This window comes from Eubalaena glacialis, chromosome 14 (assembly GCF_028564815.1).
Source record: "Eubalaena glacialis isolate mEubGla1 chromosome 14, mEubGla1.1.hap2.+ XY, whole genome shotgun sequence".
In the NCBI taxonomy this organism is placed as follows: domain Eukaryota; kingdom Metazoa; phylum Chordata; class Mammalia; order Artiodactyla; family Balaenidae; genus Eubalaena; species Eubalaena glacialis.
The window spans coordinates 23,470,432-23,496,122 of NC_083729.1; the positions used below are offsets into that span (position 1 = coordinate 23,470,432).

The 25,691-nt window shown below is 42.1% G+C and overlaps 1 protein-coding gene across 1 annotated transcript in view; it reads right to left on the reverse strand.

Annotated features, from left to right (window-relative positions):
* ALK (ALK receptor tyrosine kinase) overlaps positions 1–25,691 on the reverse strand; it is a 756,061-nt gene that overhangs the window by 87,027 nt on the left and 643,343 nt on the right. The window contains exon 10 of the mRNA XM_061210871.1: positions 15,461–15,630. Coding sequence (XP_061066854.1) covers positions 15,461–15,630 — 170 coding nt within the window. The remainder of the gene's footprint in view (positions 1–15,460; positions 15,631–25,691) is intronic.

Genomic DNA, 25,691 nt, shown 5'->3' on the forward strand with positions numbered 1-25,691 from the left:
ATGGAACTTGACCTTGAGGAATACGGACAGACTTGTAATTCATATTATTCTCTGACCATGAGATTTCTAAAGTCCCTATTGGTTCTGCCCCCATAGAGCTAGAGTCTACACAACTTGAGAAAACATTGAATCTGGGCAGTGAGAGAAGTCAAGGAAGACTTTGAAGAACTGAATGCCTAGAAAAGAATGGTAGTGCTGTGGACAGGAGAATCACTCAGGTGTGAGGTGTGGGGTTGGGAGCCAGGTTGAAGGTGTGGATGGGAAGTCAATCAGGCAGCTGGAAATCCAGCTGCTTTGCTTCAAACATCAGCAGCCCAGGTATCTCCTCAATTCCAGATTTTGCGCCTGGGAAGAGAAGGGGCTAAGAACACAGGGCTACATTTTCAGAGGCACTAAGAGTTAAGAAAAATGTATGCATCTGTTGACTTGTAAACTGAGCTGTGGATATTACCAAGAAAATCTCGAGCAGATCTGAACATCCTGTTATTGTAAAGGGCTTCACTTATTGCTGTTTTGAGCAACTACTTCTTAAACCAGCCTCACAGGCCGGATCTGTCTCACTGTTTTGCACTCTTGATTGTGGAAATGCAGCAATCAAAAGCAAAAACTTGTTCCAAACATCACAGTAAATTAATGTTAGAAATAGGATTTAAAGCTCAGAGTTGCTCATCTACTCCTTGCTCCAATGATCTGGGATGTTTTCTGAGAAAGAAACAAGGCCAGATCCTTCCAGAGTTATGAATGTTTGATTTGTATATGTCAATGCCTGGTTGCACACTGCATTGCTAAGACCCCAGCCACTCTCTCCCTCTTCTCGGAGGCCTGACCCAAGCCTGTCCCAGGCTGATGGTGCCATTTGGTAGGCAGCTCCTCCTCCAGCTCCCCTTCTCCCTTTCTGAGCTCCACTCTGAGGCTCAGATAATTTCATGTTTGGTCCCTCACAAGAGCCTCCGACAGTCTTCAATCTCAGTTTCCCATCCTCCATCCCATCGCTTTGCTCATGGCTCTCTATTCCCCACAGCCCAGAGTCCAAAATACTTCACCTAATATCCACAGCCACCCTCTCCAAGGAGATTGCTCAGGATTCTCTGACATAGCCTACTTAGCTATTCTTGAACGCACATAAAACATTCCTGTCTCGAAGCCTCTGCTTATCCTGATGGTCTTCTCTGGAATCCCCTTGTCCCTTTCCCATTTCCCTCAAGACCTAAATTTTCCTCAAGGCCCAGCTTATAATAAGACCATTTTCTCCACACAGGCTGCCCTGACACATGCGGGTCACTGCACCGTTTGAACACTGGCCACGCTCTGTCGGACCCAGCACAACGCTCTGTGTGTTGCTGTTTGCCTCTCAACGTGGATGCTCTGTGTCCCCCACAGCATGCAGGTCCTGTGACCCGGCAAGAAGCTGAGTCACACACCCCTTTCCATCCTCTGCGCTTGATGGGGGCTTAATATAGGTTCGCTAACGATGTGACAGCCAATGACACTTCTCCAGGCACTTGATTCCCTGTCTTGTCCACAAGACATCTGGATCTGACACTTTATGCCAGTGACTTCCAAATGTGGTCGACCCTCACAGTCACTTAGGAAACTTAAAAAAAAATTTATTCTTGGGCCCAGTATGTGATCTACTAAGTCAGAATCTCTGTGTATCTCTGTGTAATGCAGGGCCTAGGACTCTGCATTAAAGCAAGTTTTCTAGGTGATCATAATGTTCAGCCAATTTTGTAAACCATTGTCCTATGCTGTCCTGCTAGTTTAAAGCCTTTTCAAAATACCTTTTCCTGTTTATTTGTTTAATTTTTTGTTTGTTTTTAGAAAGGAAAAATTTAGTGAGAGAAATTCTCACTAAAAGTGAGAAAGTGAGGTTTCGCTCCATCATAAAATTTGGGGAATGAAACATTCATACCTTAGAATAGATCCTGGAATTGATTTCAGCCTTGAATTATGAAGGTTCTTGGAGAAGACTGATCAATGCTCAGAGTAGCTACATAAGGAATCAGTATTCTCAAGTGACACTTTAATAGATGCCAGAGATGGGGGCCGTATTCCTTGGCTTATCCCATCACACAACACATATATATATATTTTTTTCATCAAACCTATTTCCCTTTTTTCTGGGCACAGAGCTAGGCTACATTCCCCAGCATCTGTTGCAGTTAGTTACGGCTAGGTGACTGAGTTGTAGCCAATGGAAAGTGAGCTGAAGTGATGACTCATAGAAATCTTCCTATGCAAGAATCCTCCAGTGCTCTTTCCTCATTGGTTGTCTGAAGGCAAAGGATTTCAAAACTGGAGAAAAGGGTTAAGCCACTGAGAGAAGGAGCCAGGATCTCTGAATGACCACATGGAAGGCTACTTGCCAACTGGCACTTTCATTTTGGATTTCACATGAGTAAGAAATACATTTCTTTTTGTACAGCCTGAGGATTGGAGGTTTAATGTTACTCTGGGTAGTGTTACCACAACTACTATATCATGTAGCACAAGCCTAGTTACTCAAGTGTGTTCAACGCACCTGACATGGTTGGGTTGACAACTAACCCACTCCTGGAGGTGGGGTGATGGGTAAAGTTAGCCCTTGGCTGGCTGCAGGTCTCTGAGCACAGCTTCTCTCACAGCTGCAGGACTAGGGACAGGCCTGGGGGAGGCAGAATGGATCTTAAGGAGGGAGGTCTAGAGCGCTGGGACACTAGTTCCTGCCTCCCTCTGGGAAGGTAAGGACAGCAAGGCCAAGTTGCTTGTGAAAATCCTTGAGCCTGATGGGTTTCGTCAGTGCAATTCACCCTGCTTGGCCTAACATTGCGCTGGAGCCTGTCATTTATCTTCTCTCAGTTCAGCCCGATGTTAATAAGCATGTTGAGGTCCTCAGCCCCTGTGGCTTCAGGAAGGGACACATGTGCTGCCACAGCTGGCTAGGGGCGGGGAGCACCTTTTGTTTTCTCCACCGCCTGTGAGGAGGGCCCTGGAAGGGCTGGGTTTTCCCTGTGGATATGGACTCAGGGCAGCCAGACTCACGTCGTTGAGAAGGGCAGCTGCCATTCTGGGCAAGCAGAGCCTTGAGATCTTCCCTGCCCTTCTGCCCCCACCTCTGGTTTTGGAGCCTGTGGGGCTGCTCCTGAGTGAGTCTCTATTGTTAGGAATGAACGAACAAATGCAGGCCCACACTGGGCAACAGTCATCACTCTCTGCTTCTGTTGGCAACGGCTTATGTGGCAGAGGGAGAACCCCAACTGGCCACCAGAGAGAAGCCTGCTTGGAAGTGAGGAGCCCCAACAGCTGTGGCTTTACTGGGGCTCACACTGTTCTTGCTTTTGGTACCTCCCCATCCCCGGCCCTTACTGCCCTGTGATGCAACAGACTGGTTTTCCTGAAGGCCTGTCCTAATAGACAACGTTCCTAGAGGGCTGGGCTGTATTGTTGTCTAGGTAAGCCCATCACCTGGCATTCTTACTGGGTAGGCAGTAAGTGTTGGCTGGATAAATAGATACATAATACCTGGATGACCTTGGCGGTTAGTACCATTTCACACCGGAGCATCTTCACAGGGTGCTCTCTGGTGAAGTGGAAGGAGATGGAAGCAGGAGCTCTAAGGAGGAGCCTCTAGTTTAGCTGCCTGTAGGTCCTTGATTTAACCCCTTAGTTATTGAGAGGTGTGGGACAGAGCAGGCACCTCACGTTGTGAAGGAGTAAAGCACTGGGGAAGGGAGGTAAATGGCTTCTGTGGGTGCAGAGAGCATCTCAGGGGAGGTTTAGCAGCTGCTGTGACAGTTGGAGCAGCCTGCCCAGCAGAAGGGCAGCAGGCACTGGCTGAATGGGGGGGCGGGTATTCCAGGGTGTGACATCCTCCCATAGGCATCTTCCTCCCTGGAGAAGGAAGGGTGGAGGCAAAGCAGTGACAAATGGAAATTTTTGGAGAAGGGGAGGCAGGCAGTGGTGAAGAAAGCATGCAGGGCCTGACCCTCTGTTGGTTTCTCATGGGGACTGTGTGGCCTGAGTTTTCTGTGTCAGTCCTTATGGAAGTGAACTTTATTCTCTATTAAAGGTGATTCGTTAAATGTATAACCAAATGTATTTATTTTTTATGCTTTTGTTAGACATGGAACATTAACACATCTGCAAATAAAAGATGCCTATTGGAACGTATGCTCTAGTTTTGGAGTAGGGTTAGTCAAAGGCATACTAGAGTGGTGACTTGAAAAGGCACACAGGGAGGGGGCACAATGGCCTGGAAGGAAGAGGGGAGAATCTCCCTGGGCTGGTGATGCTGCCCCGCTGGAGGTGTGAGAGAAGGAAGGCAGGCAGGGTAGGGCTGGGCGGGGGGAGGTCTCTAGCAGGAGCTGGTGGTGGGGAATTAAGACAATGGATCTCAGGGGGTGGATGAAGCAAAGGAAACTAACTCAAAATGAGTAAGAGGTGTGGCCTAAAAAAATCCCCAAACCAAAATATTTTGTTAATTGTAATGGCTACTATATACCAAATTTTCAACTATATGCCAAGCACTGTGCTTTCATTTCTTCACACATGTACATAGGAAGCGGACTAGCCTCAGGATCAAGGGAAAATTATTTCACCTCTTTAGACCTCAGTTTCCTCTTATAAAAAAGGGATTAATTATAGTATCTACCCCCAAGGGACTGTTTTAAGGATGAAATGAGATAATGCATTTTAAGTACTTGTTATAGTGACTGCCATGCAGTGAGGACTCAACAAATGCTAGCTGTAATCATCATCATTTATAACTTCCATGGCTCTATGAGGAAGCTGTGATTCAACTTACAAAAATAGGAATCAAACACAACTCTTTCAGGGGCGTAACTAGCCCTGCAAACTAAGGTTCATTGTAAATCTCTGGATCTCCACTTTGGATTTTCACTCACTGAGTAGAGTACTTCTCTACTCAGGTAAGAATAAGTAATGAAAATGTCCCTCTAATGCCCTTCTCAACACAGAAGATGCTACACAAAGAGAAAGTATTGTGTATATAAAACAGGGATTCTGTGAATGAGAAACAAGAATGGACTAGGAGAAAAATCTTGACTCTGAGGAGTTTTTGGTCTAAGTACATGAAGCCATAACTCTCAGTCTAACTGATCCCATTTGAAAGATGCCTTTGTGAAACACACCACTTGTCATTAGGACCAAGGATGCAAAGGGAACAGAAATCTAAATATCTCCAGAGGGAACATTTTCTTCTTGTTAGACTGTGTGGCTAAAAGCCTCTATAGTGATAATCCTGGGGAACAGAGCCTACATATGTGTGATAAGTTATGTACGTTCTATTTGGCTGTACGATTGCAGTGATTTGTAGGGCATGGCTTGATTCATGGTGTTTTCAAATCCATCTCGTAATGAGTTGAACTTAGCATCTGCTTCTGCGCTGTAAGCATGTCAAAGCTTAGGATGGTGTGGGAGGATTATGCTTAATTAAACCTAAGAGAAAAGGTAGAATTAATTCCAGCAGAAGGATGGTGTGGGAGGATTATGCTTCTCTTAAACCTAAGAGAAAAGGTAGAATTAATTCCAGCAGAAGGAGTGGCAGTTGAATGGCAGGGGGAGGGGGGGAAGCTGATGAAGTGGGGAGAGAATGGAGAAAACCAGTTATACGAGGGAGATGTAAAGTAATGAGATAACTTTTAAGCACACATCAAGCCAGTATTTGAATTGGTGCTGTCTTTCAAAATTACCTTGAGAGACTACAATCCGGGAGCCTGTGGAACAAAAACCACATTCATAGAAAGATAGACAACATGAAAAGGCAGAGGGCTATGTACCAGATGAAGGCACAAGATAAAACCCCAGAAAAACAACTAAATGAAGTGGAGATAGGCAACCTTCCAGAAAAAGAATTCAGAATAATGATAGTGAAGATGATCCAGGACTTCGGAAAAAGAATGGAGGCAAAGATTGAGAAGATGCAAGAAATGTTTAACAAAGACCTAGAAGAATTAAAGAACAAACAAACAGAGATGAACAATACAATAACTGAAATGAAAAATACACTAGAAGGAATCAGTAGCAGAATAACTGAGGCAGAAGAACGGATAAGTGACCTGGAAGACAGAATGGTGGAATTCACTGCTGTGGAACAGAATAAAGAAAAAAGAATGAAAAGAAATGAAGACAGCCTAAGAGACCTCTGGGACAACATTAAACGTAACAACATTCATATTATAGGGGCCCCAGAAGGAGAAGAGAAAGAGAAAGGACCCGAGAAAATATTTGAAGAGATTATAGTCGAAAACTTCCCTAACATGGGAAAGGAAATAGCCACCCAAGTCCAGGAAGCACAGAGAGTCCCATACAGGATAAATCCAAGGAGAAACACACCGAGACACATAGTAATCAAATTGGCAAAAATTAAAGACAAAGAAAAATTATTGAAAGCAGCAAGGGAAAAATGACAAATAACATACAAGGGAACTACTATAAGGTTAACAGAGCTGATTTCTCAGCAGAAACTCTACAAGCCAGAAGGGAGTGGCATGATATACTTAAAGTGATGAAAGGGAAGAACCTACAGCCAAGATTACTCTACCCAGCAAGGATCACATTCACATTCGATGGAGAAATCAAATGCTTTACAGACAAGCAAAAGCTAAGAGAATTCAGCACCACCAAACCAGCTCTACAAAAAATGCTAAAAGAAATTTTCTAAGTGGGAAACACAAGAGAAGAAAAGGACCTACAAAAACAGACCCAAAACAATTAAGAAAATGGTCATAGGAACATACATATCGATAATAACCTTAAACGTGAATGGATTAAATGCTCCAACCAAAAGACACAGGCTTGCTGAATGGATACAAAAACAAGACCCATATATATGCTGTCTACAAGAGACCCACTTCAGACCTAGGGACACATACTGACTGCAAGTGAGGGGATGGAAAAAGATATTCCATACAAATGGAAAACAAAAGAAAGCTGGAGTAGCAATACTCATATCAGATAAAATAGACTTTAAAATAAAGAATGTTACAAGAAATAAGGAAGGACACTACATAATGATCAAGGGATCAATCCAAGAAGAAGATATAACAATTATAAATACATATGCACCCAACATAGGAGCACCTCAATACATAAGGCAACTGCTAACAGCTATAAAAGAGGAAATTGACAGTAACACAATAATAGTGGGGGCCTTTAACACCTCACTTACACCAATGGACAGATCATCCAAACAGAAAATTAATAAGGAAAAACAAGCTTTAAATGACACAATAGACCAGATAGATTTAATTGTTATTTATAGGACATTCCATCCAAAAACAGCAGATTACACTTTCTTCTCAAGTGCGCATGGAACATTCTCCAGGATAGATCACATCTTGGGTCACAAATCAAGCCTCAGTAAATTTAAGAAAACTGAAATCATATCAAGCATCTTTTCTGACCACAACGCTATGAGATTAGAAATCAATTACAGGGAAAAAAACATAAAAAACACAAACACATGGAGGCTAAACAATATGTTACTAAATAACCAAGAGATCACTGAAGAAATCAAAGAGGAAATCAAAAAATACCTAGAGACAAATGACAATGAAAACACGACAATCCAAAACCTATGGGATTCAGGAAAAGCAGTTCTAAGAGGGAAGTTTATAGCTATACAAGCCTACCTTAAGAAACAAGAAAAATCTCAAATAAAGAATCTAACCTTACACCTAAAGGAACTAGAGAAAGAAGAACAAACAAAATCCAAAGTTAGCAGAAGGAAAGAAATCATAAAGATCAGAGCAGAAATAAATGAAATAGAAACAAAGAAAACAATAGCAAAGATCAATAAAACTAAAAGCTGGTTCTTTGAGAAGATAAGCAAAGTTGATAAACCATTAGCCAGGCTCATCAAGAAAAAGAGGGAGAGGACTCAAGTCAATAAAATTAGAAATGAAAAAGGAGAAGTTACAACAGACACCACAGAAATACAAATCATCCTAAGAGACTACTACAAGCAACTCTATGCCAATAAAATGGACAACCTGGAAGAAATGGGCAAATTCTTAGAAAGGTATAACCTTCCAAGACTGAGCCAGGAAGAAATAGAAAATATGAACAGACCAATCACAAGCACTGAAATTGAAACTGTGATTAAAAATCTTCCAACAAACAGAAGTCCAGGACCAGATGGCTTCACCGGTGAATTCTATCAAACATTTAGGGAAGAGCTAACACCCATCTTTCTCAAATTCTTCCAAAAAATTTCAGAGGAAGGAACACTCCCAAACTCATTCTACGAGGCCACCATCACCCTGATACCAAAACCAGACAAAGATACTACAAAAAAAAGAAAATTACAGAACAATATCACTGATGAATATAGATGCAAAAATCCTCAACAAAATACTAGCAAACAGAATCCAACAGCACATTAAAAGGATCATACACCATGATCAAGTGGGATTTATCCCAGGGATGCAAGGATTCTTCAATGTACGCAAATCAATCAATGTGATACACCACATTAACAAATTGAAGAATAAAAACCATATGATCATCTCAATAGATGCAGAAAAAGCTTTTGACAAAATTAAACATGATAAAAACTTTGATAAAATGTTTGATAAAAACTATGATAAAAAACTTTCCAGAAAGTGGGCATAGAGGGAACCTACCTCAACATAATAAAGGCCATATACAACAAACCCACAGCAAACATCATTCTCAATGGTGAAAAACTGAAACCATTTCCACCAAGATCAGGAACAAGACAAGGATGTCCACTCTCACCACTTTTATTCAACATAGTTTTGGAAGTCCTAGCCACAGCAATCAGAGAAGAAAAAGAAATAAAAGGAATAGAAATTGGGAAAGAAAAAATAAAACTGTCACTGTTCGCAGATGACATGATATTATACATAGAGAATCCTAAAGATGCCACCAGAAAACTACTAGAACTAATCAATGAATTTGGTAAAGTTTCAGGATACAAAATTAATGCACAGAAATCTCTTGCATTCCTATATACTAATGATGAAAAATCTGAAAGAGAAATTAAGGAAACACTCCCATTTATCGTTGCAACAAAAAGAATAAAATACCTAGGAATAAACGTACCTAGGGAGACAAAAGACCTGTATGCAGAAAACTACAGGACACTGATGAAAGAAATTAAAGATGATACCAACGGATGGAGAGATATACCATGTTCTTGGATTGGAAGAATCAATATTGTGAAAATGACTATACTACCCAAAGCAATCTACAGATTCAATGCAATCCCTATCAAATTACCAATGGCATTTTTTACAGAACTAGATAAAAAAATCTTAAAATTTGTATGGAGACACAAAAGACCCCAAATAGCCAAAGCAGTCTTGAGGGAAAAAAACGGAGCTGGAGGAATCAGACTCCCTGACTTCAGACTATACTACAAAGCTACAGTAATCAAGACAATATGGTACTGGCACAAAAACAGAAACATAGATCAATGGAACAAGATAGAAAGCCCAGAGGTAAACCCACACACCTATGGTCAAGTAATCTATGACAAAGGAAGCAAGGATATACAATGGAGAAAAGACAGTCTCTTCAATAAGTGGTGCTGGGAAAACTGGACAGCTACATGTAGAAGAATGAAATTAGAACACTCCCTAACACCATACACAAAAATAAACTCAAAATGGATTAGAGACCTAAATGTAAGACCAGACACTATAAAACTCTTAGAGGAAAACATAGGAAGAACACTCTTTGACATAAATCACAGCAAGATCTTTTTTGATCCACCTCCTAGAGTAACGGAAATAAAAACAAAAATAAACAAATGGGACCTAATTTTGCACAGCAAAGGAAACCATAAACAAGATGAAAAGAAAACCCTCAGAATGGGAGAAAATATTTGCAAACGAATCAACAGACAAAGGCTTTATATCCAAAATATATAAACAGCTCATGCAGCTCAATATTAAAAAAACAAACAACTCAATCCAAAAATGGGCAGAAGACCTAAATAGACATTTCTCCAAAGAAGACATACAGATGGCCAAGAAGCACATGAAAAGCTGCTCAACATCACTAATTATTAGGGAAATGCAAATCAAAACTACAATGAGGTATCACCTCACACCAGTTAGAATGCACATCATCAGAAAATCTACAAACAACAAATGCTGGAGAGAGTGTGGAGAAAAGGGAACCCTCTTGCACTGTTGGTGGGAATGTAAATTGATACAGCTACTATGGAGAACAGTATGGAGGTTCCTTAAAAAACTAAAAATAGAACTACCATACAACCCAGCAATCCCACTACTGGGCATATACCCAGAGAGAACCATAATTCAAAAAGACACATGCACCCCAATGTTCATTGCAGCACTATTTACAATAGCCAAGTCATGGAAGCAACCTAAATGCCCATCGACAGACGACTGGATAAAGAAGATGTGGTACATATATACAATGGAATATTACTCAGCCATACAAAGGAACGAAATTGGGTCATTTGTAGAGACGTGGATGGATCTAGAGACTGTCATACAGAGTGAAGTAAATCAGAAAGAGAAAAACAAATATCATATATTAACGCATATATGTGGAACCTAGAAAAATGGTACAGATGAACCGGTTTCCAGGGCAGAAATAGAGACACAGATGTAGAGAACAAACGTATGGACACCAAGGGGGGAAAGCAGCGGGGGGTGGGGAGGGTGGGATGATGAATTGGGAGATTGGGACTGACATGTATACACTGATGTGTATAAAATGGATGAGTAATAAGAACCTGCTGTATAAAAAAGTAAATAAAATTAAATTAAAAAAAAAAGAAAGGTTAAAATTTTTTAAAAAATAGAAAAAAAATTACCTTGAGAGCACATATCTCTACTCCAGGGACGTTGCCACTGCTCAAAACATTTTGGGCACTTCTCTCGGAGATTTTTCTTGCTACTATTTATAGTAGGTTGTAAAGTTCCTATCATTTCATGATGAAGACAGACTATGGCATTGTTTCTATCACTTTGCTGGTTTGTAAATGGACAGAAGAAATAACCTTCCATGGATCAATGCCTCCCTGTCAGCAGCCTGTATACACCTATGGCATATTCTCTGAGTCTTGACAGGACTACTGTGAGGTGGGAGCAATCTGAATACAGCTCTTTACTCTCAAGTGCCCAGTTCTGGGTCTCCCTACTCACAAGGACCAGGGCACACAATTAAGATCAAAGTCTTTCTTACAAAGTGATTTTGGCAGGACAGTGCCCAGAGACAAAGAGAGCGCAGGTACCAGGCAAGTCTCTAAAGAGAACTCCCTGTCACAAGAGTAACAAATGCTGTTTGGGTTCATCTGATGGGACACAGGTATTGCTCTGATACACAGAACACAGTGTAGTAGTATTTCTTAAAATGTGATTCTATCTGTTTTGTTAGTCGCAGTTTGAACAGAGGAAGAATATTAGATGGATTCCAATAAGTGAAATTCTCAGTTAATTCAGCTGGAATTTGAAAATACATGCAATTTCCCTCAGTACTTCATTCTGTCAACATGCATTTATTGGGCATACTATGTGTTAGGTATGGTACTAGACAATCAGGAAACTGCAATATAAGACAGACCTGATTCCTGCCTTGTTGGCGTGTATATTTAGATAATAAAAAACAGAGAGCAAAGAGTGATAAGTCATTAGAAGGGTGTTTCAAGAGTCATGAGACTGTATTGTATGTATACTATACAGTCTAGGGGTCTGGGGACACTTCTTTAAAAAGTTAAGGAAGAGTAGTAATCAGGGAGATGGAAGGTAGAAGAACATTGCGTGTGGAGAGAATGGCAGGTGCAAAAGCCTGGAAGTAAGAACTTATCATGATGCAACTGAGTTGAAAGAAGTTTAATGAGGTTACCAGGTAGAGTAATAGAAGAATGTATAAAAAGGGGCTGGTGAGGTTATGGTTGGATAGAGCACATGTGGGCCTAAATGAAGGTCTCTTTAAAGGAAATTGAAAGGCACTCTAAAAACCACAGAAGCCATGGAAGGATGTAAAAAATGAGAAATAATTAGATTTACATTTCAGAAAGTTTATTCCAGCTTCCTTGTGTAGACTGGATTGGGTGGGGATAAAAAATGGAGGCAAGGAGACAAGACAGGAGGTCACTGCCATATCTAGGTGGAGGCTAGTTTCATGTAATGCCCAGGGGCTATGACGAGTTTCTAGAGCCTGGGAGCTCTTTAGGGCTAATCCATAAGCCCTAATAAAGTTGCTTTTAAAACTTCGTAATGTATGGAGGTTGGGGAACCTGGGAGCAGAGGTGATTTGGGACAGCATAGGGAATGAAGTCCTTGCCCTCTCAAGGTCCATGGCTGGGGAGCTGTCCAAGAGGCAGGTGCTGAATAGCTGAAGCCAGGACCTGCCTAATGACACTTCACGGGATGTGGGCAGATGGTAAGGTGCCAATGTCTATCTCAGGGTCGGGAGGAAGGGAGTTGATCTTTGCCTTTTATCCATTTTCTTTGTCTCTTTCCCTTATTTATGTTCTTCCTCTATCTTCTCCATCCTCCCATTTTCATTTTCTGGCAATCTAGGCAGCTATAGCTCACTCTCCCTGAAAGTAAGAGGGAGAATGTGCTTCCCCTTTATAAGAAGTCTACAGAGCATTGATGACCATAAATTCACATGAACACTTACCCCCATCTTAGGGTTGCATGACTGGTTATTATTGCTAAACTGGCCATCTTAGCCTTTTCTGAGGCTAGATAGGGAAATATTATTATTATTATTATTATTATTATTATATCATAGTTATTATTAGTAGTTACTACTGACTAAGCATTCACTGTGAGCCAGGCAGTTCACCAAGCACTTTACTTCTCCAAGCCTAAGAGGTAGACTTTATTATCTTTGTTTAATAGAATATGGCTTGGGACTTCCCTGGTGGTACAGTGGTTAAGAATCTGCCTGCTGATGCAGGGGACATGGGTTCAATCCCTGGTCCTGGAAGATCCCACATGCCACGGAGCAACTAAGCCTGTGAGCCACAACTACTGAGCCTGCATGCCACAACTACTGAAGCCCGCACGCCTAGAGCCTGTGCTCCGCAACAAAAGAAGCCACTGCAATAAGCCCACGCACTGCAAAGAAGACCCAATGCAGCCAAAAATAAATAAATAAAATAAATACATTTAAAAAATAATAGAATATGACTTGACTTGGAAGATCAGTGGTTGTGATTTGTGCCACTTATTCAATAAATTATCTGAGGCCACAAAACTAAGGGATGATGATGGAGGGTGTGGGAAATAAACTTCACTGACATGTACTACATATAGATGCTTTTGACAGTTATTTTATTTAGTTTTGTAATAATCCTGTAAAATTGTACTGATATTATACTCATTTTTCAGATGTAGGTGCCAAGGCCCAAAGAGGTTCAGTAATTGGCTGAGGTCACACAACTAGTAAGTGGCTGAGCCAGCGTTTAAACCTGGGAATCTCTGACTCTAAAGCCTATGCTCTGTCATCCACAGTTCTACTTTAGTTTTATGGGGCAGTCACATCTACAGTCTAGTTGGATTTTAGCAAGTGAAAGCTGCTCTGCCTCATTCTCTTGCAGTTTCATTTGCCTCTGGGTCTTGATGCCTCCTATAACATCTCTAGTTCCAGGGAGTGGGGAGGGCAGCATCCCACATCAGAGCATGTCAGTGGTGGGCAGGCTCCTGGTGAATGGGGCCACTGTGTAATTGCACGTTTATTAGGTTGCGAGGCATCATTCAACCAAGCTGGCCTTTGTCTGAATCCCCACTGGACGGTTTGGTCTCAATATCAGTATTGGAATGTCAGTCTGGTAAACAGCCTTTAACAGGAAGGAGGGAGGCTGAGAACAAAGTCTCCTTCAAAGAAAACTCTAGCCGATGGGAGTGAACAGAGTCAACATCTTACTTGCCTTAAATCCCCTGGAGTGGCTATAAAAGAGAGAGGACTTGCTGGATTGAGGAGATAAAAACCTTTTGATTCATCTGAATTAATTTAGCATTTCCCAGGAGGGAGGACTCTGGCATTACCCGCCTGTTCCCCATCCCCTGCACACAAGCCCCCGCAATCCCGAAGGACAAAAGACTAGTCTATGGTGAGGGCGCCCACACTGCCCCCTCCTCCATTTTAATTAAATCCATCTGTCCTGGGGGCAGCACTGAGCCCTGGGATGTCCAAGTGCTTTGATCTTTAACCCACACACATCTGAAGGGGCGGGAAGCTGCTGCTCAGAGGTTGATGGCATCTTCTTATGACAGCACAGCTTGAGTTATGAGCTCTTGGAAATAGCAGACTCTGAAATCTGGGTGAAGAGTTTGAGACCCAGCTATATATTTACAAAGCTGTGTGTCAACTGGCATCACCCTCCACTTTGCCTTAAGCCCTTTGCCCTCATTTTTCGAAGGATCCACTAGAACGGCAATTTGAATGTATTGGGGAGTCAAAAGCAGAGGCTGCTCTGGATCGTAGGGTTTGACATTTAGCCTATTAAAGATGGCTTAAAGATCCCTTCCAGATCCATTTTTCTGTCCCATTTATATAAATGACTCCCTCCCTCCCCGTCACTTTTTGGTCTGGAACAGACCAGCACCAACTGTCGAGGGTTCAGTGGGACACAGCGGAGCATCACGTGAGCAACTGTGCGGGTCAGGCACTGCTTGCTCCAGGCCGACTGCAGGTGGCAGACTGGTGCCATCCTGGGGAGACAAGTGGCAGCTGCGCAGAGAAGTTACTGCTCCATTTCTGAGCCACGCGGAGCTAATGATCTTCTAGTCCCACCCTCTCAGTTTAAAGATGAGGAAACTGAGGTCCAGAGAAGTTCAAGGTTACAAAGGACATTAGTGCTAGAATCTAACTAGGAATCAGGGCCTTTGGTAGAAGTGCTCCCCGGTTTACTGAAGAATTTCTCATCCACCTGCTTTGGGGACCAGACGCCACAGAGCGCTGGACTGGGGTTGGCCAGAGCGCCCGTCCTCACTCCAGTGCCAACCTGCTGGTGCTTCACCTCTTTGGTTCTCAGTGAAGGAGAACCCTGTAAAAGGGCAGGAATGAGGATACATAAGGCCTGTCCTACCTATGTCACAGGCTTTCTTATTGTTAATAAGGAATAAATAGAATGTCAAATGGAAAAGTAAGGCAAAAATCCATTAATTAAGAGAAAATGCCATATACATATAAAGCCTGATTATTCTTTGGGGGTCATATGAGTTGTTCAGTTTTACTTTTTCCTACAGATACTGGAGGCAGCCAATCAGGCCAGGCCAGAGGTGTGAGAGATACTCATCTCATTAGCGTGGAAATCCCTCAGAGAAACTCAGTGCTTCCTGTAAGTCTGCAGGAAGTGTGTGTGTGCACATTTGTGTGTGCACGTGTCTGTGCATATCTGGATGTGTGTCTTGGGTAGAAGGAATAGGGGGAGGGAAGACAAGGCCCCCTTCTGCGTTTTGGCTGATAGAGGAAAAGGGATTGATGGGGCTGGGTAAAGGCCCACCTGTCGGCCACATCAAGGAGAGGCAGCACCGTCCACTGCCACAGGCTCAAGCCTTCCATGGTGGCAACATGCCAGATCATTCTGCTTTGTTCCTTCCCGGTTTTGTTCTCCACCAGCACCAAGGAGACATTTCCCTGCAAGACTCCACGGATGAGCCAGGACATTCGGAGCTGCAAGGGAGAGAAGAGCCAGAAGGACTAGGTGTTACTGTTGAAAGGAAACGGTAGCTCACCTTCCTGGAATTCTCAAGGATTTTGCTGGAGACTCAGCCAAGGTCTTCCCCGTGAGGAGAGCTGGTCACCCACAGCCTGATCTCGCTCGCTGTCTCCCAAAGTGGCTCTCACCAAGGTTCAAGGAGCTGGGAGGGGGAAACTGATGGGCAATTTTGGAACTTTGTTCAGGTTGATGTCATCATCCTAAACTTCACAAGATTCTGCCTCTAAGGGTATATCGAGATCAATAGGGTATTAAATGAGCTTCCTAAATTGGACCCAAAGATTATTGTCTGTGGCCCCAATTCACTTTGTGACCTTGGGCAAGTGATTTTGTGATTCAATTTCTTTTAGCGATTTAGGTATCATTGATTTTTATTCCTTCCCCAAAGAGCGTAATAATCTTATTTGAATGGTACCATGTCATGTCTTAGGTAACTGGAGACCCTATGACTTAATACCTGTGGCCACTGGTGGGCAAAAGTGAGATGAGAATCTACCTATAAAGATCTTTTAATGTGGTATCTTTCAGAATGAGGGTGCACACTTTGCCTAAAGCAAGATATAATTATATGTTTTCATTGTGTCTTTATTAAAGGTTTCTATGGCATTGTACCCTAAGACATATGAAAGGGAACTGTAATTGATCTATCTCAGAAAGTTTAAGTACAGTCATGCCCAGAGGCAGTATATACTATAAACAAGGTCTCTGGTCTTTGTGTTTAAAATAATAGAGGTTGTATGTTTCATAGACAATCTATAAACAACATTTAAAACTTAGGACAACTACAGCATATCATTGTCCTAAATATTCCTGTTCAGATCCTGTAATAAAAATGGCTATTATAGAAAGGAAGATAAATTATGTCCTATGGCAACCTGGAGTTTTCATCAGCTATGGTCCCTCCTTTTCTCTGATTCTCATTGTTTGAAGACATGCTTCTCTGTAAACCACTACTCCTTTTCTCCTAGTCTCTAAACTCATGGTTGACTCACAATTTGATCAAAGAGGTTACGTACCATGAGGCACTGAAGCAGAAGACACTCTGCTCTGTTGCATACCAACCCTTCACTAAGAAGGCCACCCCTGAACCTGGTAAGCCTGGTCTATATAACCATAACCTCTTCGCTTATACCTTTCCCATTTTCCCAAATCCAGTGTAGCAAATACTTGTCTCCACTGCATGTCCCAGGATAATCTCACAAATCTGTTAAATTTTTTCACTGGTCCCACTTGGCTTTCTTGAGCAGTCTGGATGCCATGACTGGAAATTTTAATCCTACTCTTGCTAACTAAACCCTCTCAGCCCTCAGCTCATTACCCTGCAGCAACCAGCTTGGGATGATGCTTGCTACATGCTTTTTCTCCTTTTGCTCCCTGGCCACAGAATATTGCTGATTTGGACTGTTGAACCTCAGTGTCCTAGATGGTTCATGTTCATGGTACTTATTCATCTACTGGTGATTTCCACAGTTGATTTCTTAACACACATAGCACAATGGGTGTTTCAAACTCTTCCTCAATCACTGATGCTGTCACCTCCTGGTCCCCAATTCCCGATCCATTATTTTGATTCCTACTTTACTGATAAAGATTTACTGTATCAGGTGCAATCTCCTTCAACCTCTTCTTTTTTCACAGCATAATTATCTATTTATCTACCTTCTCTCTTCCTTTCCTGTCTTACAGGAAGATGTGTCCTTCACTTTCTTCTAACCCCTTCTCTCTCCACCCTGCTACCCTGGTCCTTGCTCTCAATTACAGCTCTTCCTTTCGTCAGCACCTTTGGAGTCTCTCTACTTTCTGGCTCCTCTATTTACACACAAGATCAGGTTTCACCTATCCTGGAAAAATATTCTTTATTTGATCCTGCTAGCTCCTCTGGCTTGCAACCTATTTCTCTACCTCCGTTCAGATGTTAACATTTTGGATAACTGGTACGTAACCACTGCTTCTATTTCCTTGTCGCCCATTCTCTCTCTAAATTCCTTCAATCTGGCGTCTATCCTCATTACTCTAAAGTAACGTTCACCATATCCTCTATAACTTGCTCTCTGTACTCTTTCCATAGTCTCCAAACGTGCCTCTCCCTATCCATTCTTTCTCCCTTCCAAATTCTTCTGTATATCTCTGTCACACTTTCCTGTTTATCATTGCCATCTGTGACTCTGCAATGGTTTCTCACTCCCTATCAATTAACATCAAGCCATTCACATTCCTCTATAATCTAGACAAATCAACTTTCTAGTCATTCAATGGATATTTATCAAGTACTTTTGCTGAGCCACATGTATCCTCCTAGGATGGTCTAAGAGCTCTAGAGTCTGAGAGATCTGGATTCAAAACTTGTCCTTGCCACTTTGGTAAATTTGAAGCTCAGTTCTCTATTCTCTAAGAAGGGAATTGTTTTATCTACCTTACAAGGTTATAGGGACAATTAGATGAGATAATACATAGTGGAACAAAATATTAAAAAGGAATTTTGGCTCAAGCTCTGAGGCAATAGATATTACATTTCAGTGGGAAGTCTGACAGCATAGCGAGATACAGGGCTTTCAAGAGACGTGGATGAAAATAGGGTACACATTTCTTAATCCCTCAACCATACTTTGGATATAAAAAAAGTTGGTGGTTGACTACTAGGAGAGAGTTTTGGGAAGGTGCTTCTGGTGTATCATGAGTTCCACCTCACTTCACCTTACTGTGAAGAAGGCTCCCTTTTCATCCCAACTCAAGAGAGAGTAGTTTTAGTGCCACCATATCAAGTACTCAATATTTACCCCCTGCAATGTGGGAGCACAGTGGATCAGTGCCAATCTCTCACCTGGAAAATCTAAAGTATGAACAAGAGGGTGGTTAGCTGCTCTGATGGCAGAACAAGGGAGAAGTGACAATTTTGGGTGGCCTGCACTCCCAGAGTTTGCTGGGGCAAAAAAAATGCATGAGGGTTGCACATAAACTACACTAGAGGGGGCCATGTACAAAGGAGCCCATGTCAGTCGTTTTAGATCTTGCCTGCAAGGGCTGCTTGGAGGGGTAAATAGAACTCAGCAGAAGGAAGCTGCAGGTGTCCTGAGATGCCCAAAGGCAGAGTAAGCAGTAAGTGACCACCTGGATGGGAGACACATATGCCCTAGTCAAGGCAAAAGATTCCCAGCCATAGTGGAGGGACTGGGGAAAAAGGTAGACCTCGAAACAAACCGCAAAAGTGCCCCCTGTGAGAAATAGTAAGCCTTAAATACTTGTCACATCTGGAGAATACCAACGCAGATCACTACAACAGTCTGGGCCAAGTAAGAGCTTCCCTATTCTCCTTACCTCTTCTCCTTCCCTGCACTTAAGATCCTGAAGGGTCAGAAGTTAGCAAGAAGAGGAGGAGAGTTGGATGAAGAAGAGAGAGGTCAATGATCACCCTCTCCCTGATTCCAGGCTTTTAATCTGCAATAGGGCCAAGAGTGGTAGGGGGAGGGGAAAGGAAGAAGCCCTGACTTTACGCAAGACAGAAGTTTTGACGGGATGGGAATTTTGATTTCTCAATACGCCTGTGTTTTGGGTTTTGAAGAGACTTTAGGTCTGTATTACCTTAGAGTGACCAGATAAGTCGTGGGAACTGCCAGAGTTTTCACCCAGGAGTCCACAGGTTGGGGCTAAATGAGTGTGGGTTCCTAGATTCCCCCCACAGGTCTACATGCCAGATTTGCACCTGCCATGCGTTTTTCTGCTTCTGTGCTTTTGATCCTTCCATTTCTTCTACCTCCTCTTTCCTTCTTGCCACTTAAAAAATAAATCTTTTTTTTGTTGTTCATGGAGCCATTTCTTATAATCTGTCTTAGAAATGACATCCCCCTTGTCTGAACTTTTATAACGGAGGCTGGCGGGACCGTCACGGGGTGTAGCTCTGCTGCCTTGTCTTCCCTCCTACCCTCATCCCCCTTGGGCCACAAGTTGCTTCAAGGCAGAGACTGTCTTATTCACCTTGAATTCACAGTAGTTGTCAAGTGTAGGCACATGGTAGGAGCTGATCAATGTAAGAAGGAATAAAAATGTATACATATACAAGAAGACCCTCCTCTTTACCAGGTTCCCCTCTCAGGGACAGAAACCAACTCTGCATCCTGTGAAGCTCCTTAGCATTTACCTGCATTCCAGGGGTCAGGTTCCAGGAAAGGGGGGAGGGTCTACCCACTTCGCAGTCAACTGGCTGTAGGCAAACTGTAGAGTTCTCAGTTGCGCTTAGGAAACTACATTTGAAGTAGATTCTGCTAGTGGCATGAGCATGTCGGTGAGATATAGTCCTGTCTTATACAATAGACACAGGGCCATAGACCAGTGACTGCTGAGCTTTCTCCATCTTCCTGCACTATATTTTATGACAATAAGTCTGGGCAAGAGAGAACTGGGCTGGCTGCCAAGGGATGGTGTTTAGGATGGCATCCTTAGCTCCTGAAGAGGCCTACCGGGCTCCCTCTGGGTATCAGTCCTTGAGAGAGATGACGATCCATTCATTCAACAAATATTTATTGCATACCTACTCTGTGCTGTACACTATGCATATCTTCCCTGCCCTCAAGGAGCTTATCGTCTAGTCAGGAAGTCTGAATTTAAATGAGTAATTGCAATTGTGCTGAGTACAGCAAAAGGGAAAGTAATCAGAGCCACTTGACAGTGAAGACATAAGACAGTCAAGTCAAGACACTTGACATAAGATAGTCAGGACTTGAGTCAAGACGGCCACTTAATCCAGTTTAGTGCTATGAATAAATAGAAGAATTAAAAATTAACTTTCATCTTACAATATTACCACCTATTTAGAAAACATATATCTATAGCCAAACTCAAGTCAAGGTGTGTACTGTCCGAGTTTCAGCAAAGTCTAGTTCCAGAAATGGATGCAAAAGGTTTGGAATAAGATTGCCTGCTGGCAGCCAGTGAGCAGCTAGTAAAGCATGTTTTTCGGCCATTTATTTTTTTCATCCACTGAGTGTTTGGTAAGATGAGGTAACCAGGCAGATGCTGTTCTTTCTCAAGATACAGGCAGTGCAGAACCTAAAGCCTTTCACTTAACCATTTCTCACCTGTACTTACCCCCAGTGATTCCAGATTCTGCCTCTAAGAGTCAGTCAGTGCTTTGCTACTCAAGGAGTGCTCTTCAGGCTGGTGTCATCCATGTTACCTGGGAACTCGTTAGAGATTCAGAATCTCTGGCCCGACCCCAGACCTACTGCATCAAAATCTGCAGAGAAGCATGGAACTAGAGAGCAGCCTCTAGGGCCTTGCCCCTCTGCTCCTATCACTCATCCCACTTCCTTTCCAGAACACACCAGAAGCAACTGCTCTTTGTATCAACATTCATTCTCAGGTGGCTTGTCAGACTATCCTTGTTTCCTTGCCTGTTGACAATGGGATAACTTGGAGTTTGTTCTCCAAGGCCAGAAAGAATTAACTGTATGAGTTTAAGCCAACCACTTACCCCTTCTGAACCTCTATTTTCTTATAGACAAACTTGTGATAATAACCATACCATACCTGCTGGCCTTAAAAGGTGCTTATAAAGATTGAGTGAACTAAAGAATGTGAAAGTAGAGCTCACATATAGTGAATGAAATGGTTAAACCTGTGGTTTTTCAACATGCTTTGCAGATTAGGATCACCTGGGGAGCTTTCGGGACTACCCACATCTGGGCTCCACCCCCAGAGATTCTGATTTAATTGGCCTTGGGTAGGTCCTGGGCACTGACAGTTTTTCAAATCTCTCCAGGTGATTCTAAAGTGCAGCCTAGGCTGAGATCACCAGGAAGATGGGGCTACTTAGTGCAGGAAGCAGCCTGGCCTTCTCGATGCGGGGTCCATTTTCATCTTGGACTTCGAGTAAAAGGCAATTATTAAATAGCTAAAAAATGGCTTATGATGTGCTCACCATCACCAAGGTATAGAAGGAGTGTTTTTCCTGCAGTGGGGGAGGACACAGTCCTCAGCAGAGGGTCTTCATGTGGCTGCCACACAATCCTTGGGCAAAGACTGAGAATGACCTTGAGAGTGAGAGATCCGTGGGCTGAGGGTGAGCAGGGATGATCTGAGGATGCAAACAGGACCAGAACTATCATCTTGGACCTACAGGATAAGGTCCTCAACAATTTCTTAAATAGAAGAACTGGAGGACTGATATCAATTCTTATAGAATATCCCTTATTAATTACTTGTATCTAAGTGTATAGAGCAACTATATGTGATTCCCAGAACAGACTGAAGGCTGAAGTCCTTTTTGAAGTCTTCCATTTTCTTTATATAGTCTTAGGTTAAATAACCCTTTTGATATCATTATATATGGATACTCAAATCAGGTAGACCTGGTTTGATCTTGACAGTCAGGTTCAGGTACCCAGAGTAGGCAAAAAACACTCTTGGAATTTGATCTTAATGAGACCAATTTCTATCTGGGTGGCCTACAGGATAAAGCACTTCATTAATTGACTTTGTTTTTTCTAACATCTTTATTGGAGTATAATTGCTTTACAATGGTGTGTTAGTTTCTGCTGTATAACAAAGTCAATCAGCTATACGTATACATATATCCCCATATCCACTCCCTCTTGTGTCTCCCTCCCACCCTCCTTATCCCACCCCTCTAGGTGGTCACAAAGCACCGAGCTGATCTCCCTGTGCTATGCAGCTGCTTCCCACTAGCTATCTATTACATTTGGTAGTGTATATATGTCCATGCTACTCTCTCACTTCGTCCCAGCTTACCCTTCCCCTCCCCATGTCTTCAAGTCCATTCTCTACGTCTGCAATTTATTCCTGCATTAATTGACTTTTTATTGAATATTAGAGAGCTATACTAGGCACTCGTACATATGCTGTCTCATTTTACACTCACAACATCCCTTCCTGTATGTATTATCATACCCATTTTTCGGATGTGGAATCTAAGGCTTAGAGAGGTTAAGTATGTCATGCATGGTCACTAAGCCCATATGCTGCAGACCTGGATTCCATACTAGGTTCTATGTTCCTTCTACCGTATCTATAGAGCTATACACATGTAACATATTACGGTAATACATAAATCTTTTGGGTGTGTATTGTGAAGGTTTTCTAGATACTCGTTGCTCAAAGTGTGGTCTGTGGACCAGCAGTGTTGGCATGACTGGGAGTTTGTTAGACATGCAGGGTCTCAGGCCCTACCCTTGACTTGCTGAATCAGAATTTATATTTTAATAAGATCTTTCATAGAAGCATCTTCATATTGGGGGAATTACGGAGATAGTGCATTTTAAACCATTTACAACCTTTGTTTCTGCCTCTGCCAGACAATTAATTGTCACAAATGTGTGTATGTGTGTGTGTGTGTGTGTGGTGTATCTCAAATGTATTCACACAAATATGGGAAATCTTATACAAATCCTACATAATATTTATGGGAAGTAACACTTGTCAGAACCTGTAACGATAAAATTTTTGATCCTTTCTAGACCCATTCTAATAGATATAGGTTATAAGTGACAGCTTTTGACTAATAAACCATTTTACATGCAGACAACAAATGAGACAAGTGAAAAGAGACAACGCCAGGAGCACGCCACCAGCAATTGTATTTTCTGGCTCCAGCCCACCCTTTCTGGGCCATTTTTCCCTCCCTCTTGGTGGGGCCCAATAGACTTTCCAATTATGTGCTACCAGTGTTTGTCATTTTATTAATTAAAGTTCTGTATGTAAAGCAGGAGCAGCCTTGTGGCTAGGCCTAATGCCATTATTTCTCTCATGGCCCTTTCCTCCTCCAGAGGTAATGACTGCAATTTTATGCCTAGAATATGCCCCCTGTTTGCTATGCATACCTCGTGGCAACTTCACAAGTTTCTCTTGAACCAATTAAAAAAAAAAATCAGTATGGAATTTAGGCTGAAGTTGGACAAAAGAGACTCAATGGTATCAAATAATGTCTATTAGCATGCAGCACCCCCAAATATAGGAAATGCTATGAGGGGGAGGTGCTACGTTTCTTTGCATTTCTGAAGGGCTGCAAGTATTCTAGCAGTAGAGACAAAACCAAGAATGGATGTTCTAGTGCGTATTTCACTTAAACAGAAGAAAACACTTTTTAACAGACTGAGATGCTCAGAAATGCGCTTGTTTGTGGCGGTGGGGTGGGTACTCCTTCGATATTCCCCACACTATGGGTCACCCAGCACTCACTGGATGGCCAGGATTGGGGATGTCGTCAAGGACATCCAAGCTTTGAATGGAGGTTAAAGCTTCTTCCCAATCTAAGATGCAACAGGGCTGTTAATTCTGGGTGTAAACTTGTAATTTTATTTTTTTTAAATTAATTTTTATTGGAGTATAGCTGCTTTACAATGTTGTGTTAGTTTCTACTGTACAGCAAAATGAATCAGCTATACATATATGTATATCCCCTCTTTTTTTGGATTTCCTTCCCATTTAGGTCACCACAGTGCATTAAGTAGAGTTCCCTGTGCTATAGAGTATGTTCTCATTAGTTATCTATTTTATACATAGTATCAATAGTGTATATATGTCAATCCCAATCTCCCAATTCCTCCTACCACCCCCCTTTCTCCCTTGGTTGAATTTGTAATTTTAAGAGTTCCTTGGTTTCAATGTGGTCTTATTAATTTTAACTGAGAGTACTGATTCACTGCAAAACCCAGTGTTTTGTACACCATCTTCTAATTCACCCGGAAAAAATAAACACCAACTCTCTAGCTATAAATAGCCTAATGAAAAATCAACCCAACTCAGCAAGAAGCAGGCCAGATGCGGATTTCTGATAACAAGCAAATAAAATATGCTGGGAAATACTTGCAATTACGGAGGCTTAAGGATTCCTGGCCATGTAAGAGACTTAAAAGATTGAGATCCTTTCTGAAAACAGCACCCCATGTCTTTCCTTCTTTCTCAGGCATCACACTGAAGGCAGAGAACACCCAGCCAGGGACATCCACATGCCCCCTTTGCAAAAACACAGGAAGAAAAGCAATGAAGATTATATACAAAAATAATAACCATGGGATCCCTGGCTGGTGAAGTTACGAAGTTACGGGTATTTTTTTCCTTCTTTGGTATTTTCTTTCTTTTCTAAATTTTTTACAATGAACATCTATTACTTTTGATAACTAGAACAAAGTGAATAAATTTAGGGTAAAAGCACATTTATGAAGAATGATATTGATCTAGGAAAATACAATATTAAGTAATGAAGAAGACACAAAATGCTCATATGGTATGATACCAAATTTGTACAAACCCTTTATCTATCCCTCTGCTCAAATCTACATTTATCCGCCTGGAAAGAAATGTACAAACATGGTAACAGGGGTTATCTTTGGAGGGTAAGACTGTGGGCAATTTCAATTTTCTTCTTTAGTTTTTCCTAATGTTCTACAATGAATGCAGAGCATTTTTGTAATCAGAAAAAACAATAAATGCTGCATTAAAAAAGGCATCAAGGGAGGATTCCGATATCATTGGAAAGTGGGAGAAGAGAGCGCCGTCTTTTCACCGCTTTGGGGAGGATCAGGTTCTCTGGCCTGAACTGCGGGCTTTGCAAGGAAGACCAAGGGAAGGTGGGAGCTTCTGGGGGAATGAGGTGCGGTCATGTTGTGGCTCTGGAATCAGAAAGAACATTTCTGTCTTTATTTATGACATAATATCTCAGGGCCTCAGTCTTCATCTGTGAAATGGGGCCAACCGTACTCTCCTTATAGAGTCACTAGGAGACTTTAATAGGATTATGAGTCCAGTGCCCACCTTACCAAATACATTTATCAATGTTAGTTCCTTCTTCCTGTATTGGAAAAAGCAGGCAGGGAACAACGTCAGAGATAAACAGCTCACAAAAAGCAGAATAGGACAGGATGAAGGATGCTGTATTAAAAATTTCAGTCCAGTGTTTTATATTCCAGGTTCCCTATAGAATTATCTTTCCAGTCTTTTGGGGAGAAAACAATATTTTCTTTTGAGTTACATTGTAATGAGGTGATCTTGGGCAAACAACCTC